The 13,765-nt window shown below is 35.0% G+C and overlaps 1 protein-coding gene across 3 annotated transcripts in view; it reads left to right on the plus strand.

The window, feature by feature from the left end:
* ANO3 (anoctamin 3) overlaps positions 1-13,765 on the plus strand; it is a 184,780-nt gene that overhangs the window by 14,445 nt on the left and 156,570 nt on the right. For 2 of the 3 annotated variants that reach the window (XM_042905628.1, XM_042905629.1), the window contains exon 1: positions 13,059-13,165. Coding sequence is in view for 1 of the 3 variants with exons in the window: in XM_042905626.1 (XP_042761560.1) it covers positions 1,643-1,738 (96 nt within the window). In the remaining 2 variants the exon portion in view is untranslated. Of the gene's footprint in view, positions 1-1,619; positions 1,739-13,058; positions 13,166-13,765 lie in introns of those variants that run through there. The other variant, XM_042905626.1, reaches the window with a different exon arrangement.

Genomic DNA, 13,765 nt, shown 5'->3' on the forward strand with positions numbered 1-13,765 from the left:
TTGTGTTATTTATCATTTTCTTCTTGTACTTGAATGTCCCATGAAGGCAGAATTCTGTTTGCTGCTATATTTCCAACTCTTAGAACAATGTCTGGCATATCATAAGTGTTTGATAAATAGTTGTTAAATGAATCAAATGTAATCTACATAAATGTAGGGAAAACATTATGGTATATTCGTGAGCATCAGCTTTGGAGTCAAATCTGGATATGTTTCAGTTCTAGATGCACTCCTTATTGAGTTAGTGACTTTGACACAATATTTAATCTCCATCTGCCTTAATTTACTAGTAAATGTAGGTAAAAAAAGCATACCCACTTTGTACAGTTGTTATAAGGATTAGAGGAAATAATACCTGTAAAGTTTCTGGCTCTTCATATGTACTCAACAAATGTTAACCATCAGTTAGCTCTTTTTAATAGATCTAGGTGAAACTGTAAGTGCTTAGAACATTTTAACATAAGTGGCAATTAATGACATACTAAGACATAATATTACCTGTCCAATCTTAATTCATACCATTGCTAAGATTCCGATACTCTGGCTGTGCATAGTATAACATATGCACAGATTTTATGCATTACTAATAAAAGAAATTAATGCATGTATAATAAATAATTTTTTATTCTGTTACAATACTAAGTCAAATGATTGAACTCTTTAAAGCATTATACATGGCTGTCTATGTCAAAGTTTATGTTTCGTGGGTGTCAACAGATGGAATTGAATAACTCTCTCCAAAATATTTTGATTTATTTGAGAAAGCTAAATATGTACGATTCTGTTTTTGAATTTGAAGAGAGGCTTGTGTCCTATGGAATGCAGATTTTGTGAGGCATGTCACAGTTCTTGGTTGTACTTGCAGTCACCATAGAGGCTTCTTGTTTTGTACTTTTTTACCTTGACTATAGCTTCTTCATTGTTCATATATGCTCTTACACGTGGTTGATATTACGGGGTCTTACTCTTTTTGTAATTCTAATAGGAATTATTTTTAATGTCCTCTCCTTTTTTTCTAGTTGTAGTTTCATTTCAATCTCCTAATATTTTTAAAAAGATTTTCTTGTAACGTTTGTTAGACTTTCTTCCATAATTTTTCAGAGCTTCTGTCACTCTTCAGTCAAATTCACATTTAGAAAACTTTCCAACTTTTAAGAAAACAAATTCTCAAAATTCATGCAGTTTTTAATTAAGCAAACAAATGTTTGGGAATCTATTGAATTTCAAAATTCATACAGTTTTTAATTAAGCAAATAAATGTTTGGGAATCTGTTGAATTCTTAGAAATATCTTTGTCTTCAAGTTCAAAAGAGGTGATGAGCTTACATGATTCTAATGTTATTTTCAAAGCTTAAGTACATTGAACAGTAGAGATGCATTTAATTCTTATGAAAGTTACTGTAGCATCAGTGTTAATCCACTAACAGAGAAGCTGTCATGTTATTTCTTTTCTTTCTTCTTTTTTTTTTTTTTAGCTTACATTTTGGCCAAATGGTCATAAGAGAGTTATACTTGGCAAACCCTTGGAAAACATGAATAAAAGAGAGATTAGTACATTTAAAGAGAAAGAAAAGGAAGAAGTATAAAAATGGATGTAATTTTCTCTTTCTCTTTTCTAGCCCTAGGAAAAGATAAGGATTACATGGATGAATCAGAACATGCTAATTATGACCGATCTCGGCTTATTAAAGACTTTGTTCCCAAAGATAATTCTGAATCCAAGGCAAAATTGTCTAAGGTAATACAAACTAAACTGTCAATAAGTCACTTGAAAGCATTATGTCTAAAACCTTGCATTTCCTTTCAACATTAATGCATATTGTGCTGGAGGGTATAAGAGGGCACACAGCTTAATACACATCTTTAAGGACTTAAAGGTGGAAAGTTATATGTAGACATCATATTCATGTATATTATCAAACATTTTTTAAAAACAATCTGAACTGTAACATTAACCTTTAGGGGTTTATTGCCTCATTTTACATTTTTATTGAAAGGCAGCATGGTTTCATGAGAGCATGGAATGGACCAAGATTTGAATTCTAGTTCCACTCCTTCCTAGTTGTGATAATTTGAACCGGTTAATTAAACTCACTGAGCCTTGTTTTTTTCATCTGTAAAGTTGGATTATGCTGTCTGGTTGACAGAATTCTTTGATGAGTGCATGAGACAACCATATGAAAGTATTTTAAGAGCATAGCTGACTATATGCAGGTTTTTTATAACAACATGGAGGCAGAGAATACCTCATTGAAACTGTAGTTCTTCCACAGAGGAAGAACTGGGCTAGAGTTCAGTTTAAAAAAGAAAAAAAAAAAAACCTGGCTGCAGCAATCCGACCATCCCTCAAACAAAATGATTTTGTGCACTCTTCAAAGCATCTGAGTTTGGTTATTCAACACCAAATAGCATCCCTGTTTGATATGTTCCAAGACAAATTCTGACTCAGTCCAAGCCCACTTTTTTTTTCATTGTTTCCTATTGATTAAAGTGGGAATGGCTTTGTAAAAGAAATTTGCAGGTTAACACAGGGGAATGACTTGTTTTCATTGTCTCTGCAAGTCTAATAATCACACCCTTGAATATATATTTCTCTGATGTTTGATTTGGTTTGGCTTGGATTAGTGTTGAAAATCCCTTCATTAGTCACCACAAAAGCATCAGTGAAGAAATTTGGCACAATTTAAATATTACCATCATAAATGAGACCAACTTTGATAAATAGATGTAAGAATAAATGCTTGTGTCAAATTTCTCCATCCCTCTTTCGTTTTGTTTTGTTAAATGTGATCGGTATTTTGTGCCAGTAACTCTTAGGTTATCTTTACAAATCAGGAGTTTGTTTACCCTGTTACTTCATCCGCCTCCTTGTGACTGTCTGATCATCATGATGTTTAGAATGTTTCTTCTATCTGTGAAACATTGTTCCAAGTCAACTGAGAGGCGAGGTTATCAGAAATGGGAAAAAAAACAAGCAAACAGATGTTATTCTTTAAGATGCCTATGGCACCAATGAGCAGGCAAACACAGTATGCTTTAAATAATTAAGAAATGAGGGGCTTCTGGATGGTTCCACCAGTTAAGTGTCTGACTTTGGCTCAGGTCATGATCTCACAGTTTGTGAGTTTGAGCCCTGCATCAGTCTCTGTGCTGACAGCTTAGAGCCTAGAGCCTGCTTTGGATTTTGTGTCTCCCTCTCTCTCTCTGCTCCTCCCCCGCTCATGCTCTTGTCTCTCTCCTTCAAAAATAAATAAAAACATTTTAAAAAATTTAAAAAGTAATTAGGAAATGAACTAAGATTAAATAAAATCTGTCTCATCTGCTTCTCTAGTATTTACCACATGCCACCAATGATACCACACCATTTTATTGTTGCTCAACAGTAGCCTGCCCTTTCTTTGTTTCTTTCTTTCCTTCTTCCTTCCTTTCTTTTTTCTTCTTTCCTTCCTTCCTTCCTTCCTTCCTTCCTTCCTTCCTTCCTTCCTTTCTTCTTTCCTTTCTTCTTTCTTCTTCTTTCTTTCTTTCTTTTTCTTTCTTTCTTTCGTTGTAGGCTCCACTCCCAATGTGGGGCTTAAGCTTGAGCCAGAGATCAAGGGTCACACGCTCTACAGACTAAGCCAGCCAGGCACCCCAACAGTAGCCATTTCTCAATCTCACTTTGACCAGACTTGAACTGTGTAATATAAAAGTTAAGAAGAAATAGTTAAACCTGCATGCATATTTTATTTTTGATGTTAAGGGAATGGTATGTGATGATGGTAATAGTTGTTCCAACTAAGAAATCCTAGTATAATGTCTTACTGAATCTAATTACATACTTTCCTGCTATTGTACTTCTACTCAAAATGTAGAGAAAAGTCATGCATCACCTGGGTGGTTTGGACTCACTTTTTTAGATTCTGTTGAAATACATACACTTTTATCCATTTCATAGCTTAGGTCACAGTACAAATCCCGTTTGAACAAATGGTCCCATTATAAAAAGAAAGAAAATGTTTACTGGTTACTTGCCTGTCTACAAATGAAGGGCAAAATAATCTGTTGGATTATGTTAATTGTGTACATTTGTTACAGGGAACCTTGAAGAGCAGTGACTTTTATTTCTACTTTTTGGGCCAGTATCTGGATATCCTTACATTTATAAATTGGTCAACCTTCCTCTTACTCCTTCCCCACTACTAAGTGATATGAGTATTTATGTACATATGTGTGTGCATATATTAGATTATGTATATTTTAGATTGGACCTTATGAAATTGACAAGATCCCTTCATTTATGTGCTACAAAATAGCAACTTTCATATTGTTTAAATTAACATGTATGAATATATGTATACATTCTGTGACTGAAGATCTGTGCTTCAGATCTGGCTGAAGATCTGTGCTTCACACATTTTTTTTCTGGTTGGGATATTGTACTGGTTGCCACATGCCCCATGCATATGATGTGATGCAACTGATATTTTATGTCTTTATAGAAGTTACTCAATTGCAAAGGGATCATTTTAGAGGTGAGGGAGCAAGTTTAAAAAGCAAAAACTTTCAGGAGAAAGTGACTGCTAATGGAAACTATATCGTGAGTAATGGTAAGTACTGGATTACAGGAAAACAAGGGGAGCTTTCTAACAAAATTTGCCATATTTCTTATGAACCTAGCTATAAAGTAGGTAAATTCATTTTACATTGAATTTATGAGGAAGTCTGTTGAGCTCATCAGCTGTAAAAACAAACAAGCAAATCTAAAAATGTATGGAGCATTTGATTTGTCAACCATTGTGCAAACGTTGCCTGAATGATCTTGAATCAGCATGCTGAGTTTAAATTATGACCATATATCCACTGCTTACGATAATTTGATAAAATAAGTATATTTGTAAGGCACCATAGTTTGTTATAGAATTAATTTTGAGAATAATGAATTGGATCTTTGGGATATTTTATTCTAATCATGAACTTTTGGGATGTCATTTATGCTAAAATCCTTTAATATTTGAGAAAATGAAAACATCTACAATACAACTACATCTACAAAAAAACATCTACAACTACAACTGATATCTCCTATGATGAAGTGATATTGATAAAGTAATAGAAAATAGTAGTAAATATTTATGTTATATATTTGGAAGATACCATGTGCAAAACTTGGCACTTGTAGGACAAATGAAGATCGCACATATGGACAGGTTTTGCTGTCCAGGTATCGGGATGCAACACAGGATACATGCATACAAATGGAGAAAGCTAAGAGGCTCTGGAAATGAGAGATCATACTAACTATGTGATAAGTCTAGATTTAGGCTAGCCTCAAGCTTTTTGACAGGAGCCATTTTAAATAACTCAGAGGCACTGTAGTAGATGGGACATAGGCCACAGTCTTTCTTCCTTATATCTCTATTTTTAGCACCTCCCATCAAGAGATAGAATCGTTAGAATGGCCTTGGGCCTTGCTTTGGCTAGCAGACTGCTGCAGAAAGTCACAATGTGACAATACTGAACCTTGGACTCCAAAGATCTTGCGCTCCCATTCTTTCTCTGGGACTGTGCCTCCACCACAGCAAACAAGCCAGAATTGTCCTGCCTGAGGATGAGCCATGTGGATCAGAACCTAGTGAGCCCAGTTGCCCCAACTGAAGCAGAAATATGAGAGAATTCAGTGGCAAAGACCAGGAAACTCAGAGCCTGAAACAGTTCAGCTGAACCCAGATGAACTACCCAGTTGGGCCCAGCCTCCCCACCGAATCATGATCTAAATGAAAATCGTTTGGTGATGATTTGTTTCTCAGCAGTAGATAATGGATGCAGCCACGAATGTTAAAAGATAGCATGTTGGCTGACACCAGTGATTGTTAATGTAAAGTGAATTTTTCCTCCATTACTGGGAATATTTGAAAAATTGTCCCTAGGTTTTCCACAACATACTCTATTACCCATTTCGCTCCACAGAGCCCAAGTATATTTTAAATGTCATAATCTAAATAGCGTGGTATCTAGCCAGCCTATCTAAAACATTCTGACATTGTTTATCTTTAAAAAAAACAACTCTATTTGCAAAAGTGTTTTCTTTGTGATAATATCAAATCAGGGTAGAATTTCAAGATTACCTTCAATGGAACTATGTGTGGATAGTTAGCAGTAGTCACAAGTACCCACTAAAATTGGTGAAGAATTATTTTTTAAAGACAAATTTCTTTCTTTTTTTCTTTCTTTCTTTCTTTCTTTCTTTCTTTCTTTCTTTCTTTCTTTCTTTCACATTTTGACAAAAAGTCTCTGTCACAACTATATGGATAAAAAATTTCAGAAAGTAAATTTGTAATGAAAAAAAGAAAAAATTCTATAAATCCATATAGACCAAGGCACCTGCTCTGACTGCAAGCAGAGTTCTAGAGTAGAGAGATTGTTTTTAAAACAGTTTGGGTGAATATTTCCTTTTTCTGTCTTATTAATATAGAGATCATTATGAATAATGATTAAAGGTAACATCCTACAGCCAGCTGGATGACCCCCAGAAGCAAAATCCCTCTCTGTCAAAGCGCCCTGTCCTACACACCAGCTAAGGCCTCTAGATGTGGATAATTTACAGGAAACATCTACAGTTCATTTAGGTTAGAAGGCACAAATCTGTGAAGCAGAACCCATGGCTTCTGTAGTGAATGTTAATGAAGAATTTCCTGCTGCCACTATCCCTCAGGATGCCAAAAACAATTGCAGATGTGGCCAATAGCCAGTCTGGGAATATGAATCTATATTCCAAATTACAGTGACTTCTCCTCTTAAAGGATGCTGAGTATCAAAACAGACAGGAAAAAGGTTATGGATCAGGAAAATCTTGATATGAATATTTTAGCAGTTCATTAAATTTAGATCACAAAACCATTCAGTTTGACTGTGTCAACTGGCATTGGCAGATGGTGTTCATCTTTAACTCAACTGGTAGCAGGAATAATTTTCTATGGAGGCTGGAGACACATCATATGTTGGAGAACACGAGAGGAGGATGGCCTCTGCAGTTTCCTGTACCTTCCATGTGGGTATCAGCAAATGTTTCATGTGCCTCAGTGGCTCTTTGCCTCCAAGTAGTGTATAGGGATTATTAGCATTCTGAACTTGCATACTTTTTTTCCTAGCAATTATGAGATAATGATGACTTAAACTACAAGATAAATGACTAAACTGGGCTGCTTTAATTGACAAAATTACACATGAAATTAAGTGCTAATTATTTGCATGTAATGGGATAAGTCAGTTTCTAAGGAAAATGTTCATATTTTCATAATGTTAAGACCAGAAGTAATATTTTTTTATTTAGTAATGTTATTGTTGGAAATGGTACCCTAAATATTTAATTTTCATATATATTATGGAACATACAACAGGTTATCTTGATTTGTTCATCTTTCTGGCCACTTTCTTAAGTTTATTTTCTTGTCTAGCATAAGAAGACTTCTTTTCCAGCAGCCCAAAAGATGCTTGGTCTTGTTTGCAGAGTCTTTGTCTAACATAGAAGAAAGTTTTATCCTCCCTGCAACCATAGGAGTTTAGTGCCATTTAGTATTTGCCTTGACCCTCAGAAACCTTCCCTAGTAAGTGGTGAGGACTTGTGTTTTACCAGCCTATTGGTAGTGTAGATATTACAGAACATTTAGTGTAAGATTTTTTAGAATCCTTCCACATTATCTGTAGATTACTTAAACCTAAACGTAGTATGTGATGTGTGTCTGTGTGTGTGTGTGTGTGTGTGTGGTGTTATGATGAAGGTATTTCACATCGGTAATGAAATATTGATCTTTCAAAAATGTGCAAATGTTCTCACAATAATAGGTCAATAAGGGGTTACACTAATTTTAGATGCCTAGTGCATCTTACACCCAAATGAATTATTGAAGAGCTAAACAGTTAATAGACTTAAAATGGATATATAAATATAAAATAAGCATTTTTTTTTTTTTTTGCTAATCACAGAATAGTGAAATGGCCTTTCTAAATGGTCTTTTTAAAAAAACAATAAAATTGACCATGGGGGCGCCTAGGTGGCTTAGTCAGTTAAATGGCTGACTCGATTTTGCCTCAGGTCATAATCTCACAGTTGTTGAGATTGAGCCCCGTGTTGGACTCTGTGCTGACAGCAGGGAGTCTGCATAGGATTCTGTCTTTCCCTTTCTCTCTCTGCGCCCCCCCCAAAACAAATAAAGAAACATTTGTAAACAATTGATTATGGAAAACTTGACAGATTTGACTATTTACATACTAATCAGTATCAAAATTACTGTAAATAAAATTAGAGTAAGGGATAAACGTAAGATATGATAATGAACTTATATAATAGAACATACTTACCAAACAATAGTTAATATTCTTAACTTATAAAGATATTATATAATCGATAAATATGAGTGAAAAAATTGAAAAGTAGTATAATTTAACATGTAAAACTATTAGCAGTCAGTACTAGCAATTGCAGAAATGCAAACATAAGCAATGTTCTTTTTTAATGTTTATTTATTTTTGAGAGACAGAGTGTGAAGAGGGGAGGAGCAGAGAGAGAGGAAGACAAAGAATCCTAAACAGGTTCCAGGTTCTGAGCTGTCAGCACAGAGCCTGATGTGGGGCTCGAACTCACCAACTGTGAGATCATGGCCTGAGACAAAGTCAGACTCTTAACTGACCGAAGCCACCCATGGGCCCCATAAGCAATGTCTTTTTTTTTTTAATCAAATTAAAAAATAATTTAAAAAAAAGCCAGTATTGACACTATAAACTGTTTATTGCTAGCTGGTAGACATGTATATTGATCCTCATTTTCTGGAAAACAACTTAACAATGAGGATTAAAAGCCTTAAAATAATCTTACCTTATGACCCACTTCTAAGAATTTATTTGGAGAATATAATTAGATGTTGGCCCATATAATTATGTTTGGATGTTTCTCACACTGTAATTTGTGGGTGGTGAGGGACTATAAACACTTAAATGTTCTAAAGTAAAATTTAAAATTAAAAATAATAACGCCTTCATTTGCAACGATGTAGATGGAACTAGAGTACACTGTGCTAAGCGACATAGTCAAAGAAAGACAAATATCACAATTTCACTCTTATGTGGAATTTAAGAAACACAACACATGAACATAGTGGAAGGGAAGGAAAAATAAGATAAAAACAGAGAGGGAGGCAAACCATAAGAAACTCTTAAGTACAGAGAGCAGAGTTGCTGGAGGGGAGGTAGGTGGGGAGGGTGGGCTAAATGGACATTGGGGATTAAGGAGGACACTTCCTGGGATGAGCACCAGGTGTTATATGTGGTAAATCACTGGATTCTACTGCGGAAAGCAATACTACATTGTATGTTAACTAACTTGAATTTAAATAAATAAGTTGAATAAAAACCAATCCCTCAAATGAGGCAATTGAAAAATAAACTTCCAAAAATAGGTAAGGATGAGAAATGATCACAATGTATGATTATACAAGAAGGTTGTTATTAAAAGCAACATGTACAGTTTGATATTGATTATATAAAAATATCTAACTCTTACTGAGAAGATACACAACAAAATTTTAAGTGTTTATCTCTGGGTCATAGGATTCAAATGATTTAAGGTTATGTCATGTGTTCTTAAATTCAAGCCATAAGTATTATCATACAACATCATCCCCATTTTGAAATTTTACACGGCTAATGAATGACTGAGCCAAGATTTGAAAAATAAGATGGTTCTGTTTCCTGAAACTGCTCTTCCACTTGCTACACTGGCAAGACAAGAACAGTTCAGGACTTCATCTTTGTAGTCTGGTAGCTATTGTAAGTAGCATTTCGGTTCCTCCCCCTAATACATATTGATCACTTATACACCGGAAGCTGCGGTAAGCACTTTGTATGTATTATCTCATTTAACTCCCACACTCAATGAGAGGAACCAGTAGTAGTCTCATTTTACTAATGAAGAAAATAAAGGTTAAAGGTGTTTTGTCCAGTCTCTGATCTAGACAGTAACCCAGCTAGATTGTACCATGTCTCTTTGATTCCAGAACCTGTGCCTTTCTGACTCCAGTTCAGTAGTTAACTATAAGAAATATACTTACACATTAATCACACCTTCAAAAACCTTGAAATGTTGCTCTGAAATAGGCAGCTTTGCTTTTTATTCTCTGTGTGGCTAACCTACAACATCCCAGGAATGGACTGACCTGTTTGTACTTTATTTTTGTATCAACAAATAAGTAAGTAAAAAAAGCAGGGAGTTTGTTTCAAATTTAATATTACTAAATGTCAGTAAAAGTCAGTCACAGGGAGTGGGTAGGTATTCCTTAGGATTGCATAATAATCAGTAGATAAAATATTTTCAAATGCATCTACTCTATGGAACAGGAATTCCCCTTGTCAATCAGAAAAAAAAAATGTTCAACAGCTATGTTGGAATGGAAGGCTAGGAAATCAAGACATGAAGACATTTTAATTGTAAGAGTAAATTTAGGTGAGGGATGAATTTGATGAATTGGTGTCTTTAGTTCTTTCAAAGACTATATGGGAAAAATATGCCTGCCTATTTAGTATTCCATAGCCAGTACAAGTAAGCAAATGAGATGTACAGATATTTTCTCTTTCCTGACACTAATATTTAGGTAGTAAGACATATAGGAAATTTCCTGAATCATCAACTCACCGGTTTTCTCTATGAGAGCTTAAGAGTTCATCTTGGGAGATCTACCTTCTAAGTCTCCCTGGGGAACTTAGCTCTAAAATGAGAGCTGCAATAACCTCTCTGCAGAATTTGTACATGATTATCGGATGCGAAAGTAAACTCAATAAATTAGTGTGTCAGCATACCATTGAAAAGGTTCAGATGATCGTTCTACTTGACTTTTATACATTCAATCAATGGTAGGCCCACATCAGACCGGTTCTCTGCTTAGACATGAAGGCAGTCAGAGAAGTCAGATCAAAACTTATGTTATTTGGATACATTGAAAGTCAAGTTTACATTAATCTCCCACCTCCAGGGCCCCCAGGTTATGTGTGTAGAGAAAGACCACAGGATTGGGGGTTGGAGCATTTAATAATGCTAATATTAAATACTACAATGGCTAATATTTATTGAGGATTTTTCAGTGATTTTGTTGATACATTCTTTTAGCCTCACGACAACTTTAAAAAGGTGGGGTCTGTTTTTTACTCCCATCTCATACGTGTGGAAATGGAGGCTCAGAATGGCTAAATGATTTCCCTGTTAATATACAATTGGGGAAGCAGTAGGTAGGAGTTGTATAGAGTCCACCACCCTGTTAAGCATTGGGCGAGGTTGTACAGACTAGAGATGTGCACAAGAGACTGTAGGAAGCGTGAAACAAGTTTATCAGGTAGTTCGAGAACAGGTTCACATTACGGGGGAATGAATGACCATATGTATTAGAGACCATGAGTTTTGTGCTTTCCGCAATGTTTTATGCTTAAGGAAAAATACAATAAAACTAAGACTCCCATGCTCAGATCCGGATAAACTGTAAAATATTCGTTCCTCCTGTGATGCTTCTATTCCTTCACCTTCCCATGTCCTTTTCCTCCATTCACACTAGCATGGAGACTTGTGTGTGTGTGTGTGTGTGTGTGTGTGTGTGTTTAAGTTTATTTTTGAAAGAGAAAGCACAAGTGAGGGAAGGGCAGAGGGAGAGGGGAAAGAGAATCCCAAGCAGGCTCCCCACTGTCAGTGCAGAGACGGATGCAGGGCTCAAACTCAAGGAACCATGAAATCATGACCTGAGCCCAAATCAAAAGTCAGATGCTTAACTGACTGAGCCACCCAGACACCCCAGGGCATGTAGACTTGTTAATATCACCAAATGAGCCTATCAAAATATTAATTATTTGAGCAGCTGTCACTATTTTTAAAGAAAATGTCAGCAAATATAAAGCGCTGTTGAATTTCTTAAATAATTTCTGATGCTTGTGGAAATTTTTTAATTGAGTAATTGCTATTGACTGCTTTGCAAGATATAAATCGAGAGTTCAGATAAGGGTCTCAGTCATTGAAACCTGGATGATTTGATTAATCCCTTGATGACAGGCAATTTCAACACAAGGATTACAATAATCTATGCTTTGTCTCATAAAGGTTTCAAGCTATTGTGTGAAGTTAAAATTCCCTATTTTGTGGGTTCACTGGAAGACCAATTTTTAAGCATGTTGGTTAATTCAAGGCCATATCCATTAAGTGGCTGTTACTTAGTTCAGTATCCTGTCAGTCCCAATTCTAAGCTGTCTTGTGGAGGCTTTCTTGACAGATATAAATGTAATCCTCTGTTGGGTCTCATCATGTAAATGTTAACCACAGAGGGACAAAACTGTTCGATTGTATTTTCAATTTATTTTTAGATAACATTTACTTCTGTTGCTTTCAGATTACAGTCACTTCGTAATACGTAGCCCTGAGCCAATATGCTACAATGTCAAGTTTAACCAGATGCAGGATTTTTCAGAAACCATAAAGGTTTCTATTGTACCTTTCTGCCATGAACAAGAAAATGAGGCAATTTCCTTGAAAAGCTGAAAAAAAAAAGGAAATCCTAGTGAACACCACTCAGCTATCAAAAACATTAAATAAAAAATGTTTCATCAATAAAAAAGTTTTCTTTGCCAGACCACTATTATTCAGACTGAAACATACCTCCGACCTTTATGCTAATCTGCCCAACTCGTTTAAATAACATAAGAATGTGCAATAGATTATTAGAAATTGACAGTAAAATTATGAAAATGTCACTGACATTATATGACTAAATGTCACTTAGGTGAATCATACATAGAAACTATTAACCAATGACACATGAAGATGTCCTCTAACCCCACCCCCCACCCCATAGCCAATCCTCTTAAAAAAATTTAAAAAAAAAAGAGAAGTTCTTATAAAGAAATGAGTTGTCTTTTTTTTTCTTTTTTTAATCATTATTCAAACTCAGGCATTTTAAAGAGTTGTCTAAAAACCCTCCAGTCAAATGCCTCCTGCAGCATTCAATCTGTAACACTCTAGCTAATGGAAAAAAAGCAGGCAGTGGAAGGGAGAACTTTCTGTTGTCGTGCTGAAGAGTGCTTGAAAGAAGCTTGTCATTTGCAATTCTGTTGTCAGCAATGAAGGATTCCAAATGCAGCTGAACCCAGAATTCTGACGGTGGTACGTTTAACAGTACATCAATCTAGGAATTCTATGTTACTTTCTGTTTCCTTTGAAATATGTAGAGAAGCCAATTAAGAATAATTGATATTAGTTTCAGAACTGGGGATGAGTATGTCTCTTATTTCAAAATATCAGAAATGCGTTCTTAAAAACTTGAAGTATGTGATCTAAATTGTTACCTTTTGAGCATCTGTGTTTGTCTTTGTATGTGAAACGGTGCCTTTCTGAAGTTTTTACTGTTTTTAAATGCATTCGATTATTGGTTTCACTAAAATAGTTACTCCCAAATCCTACTGTAAAATTAGGTCTTGATTCAAGAATATGTAAGATACAATTATTTGTAAAAGTGTATATTTTTAAAATGTTCTTAAGAAGTTATTTTTATATAAAATATTTTAGTAAATAATTTCGGTCAAAATAGAAAATCTGAGAAAAAAAATCTGAATTGAAAGAAGCATAACTCGCAGCAAAAAATGTTAAAGTAAACAAGTGACAACAATGAAAGTCACTGTGATTTAAGCTACGGAACAAAATGTTTCAACCTGTTATCTTTATTTTCTCATGGTTTTAAAGAGGATAAAATTAATTCTTTTTCCA

This window comes from Panthera leo, chromosome D1, assembly GCF_018350215.1.
Source record: "Panthera leo isolate Ple1 chromosome D1, P.leo_Ple1_pat1.1, whole genome shotgun sequence".
NCBI lineage: Eukaryota > Metazoa > Chordata > Mammalia > Carnivora > Felidae > Panthera > Panthera leo.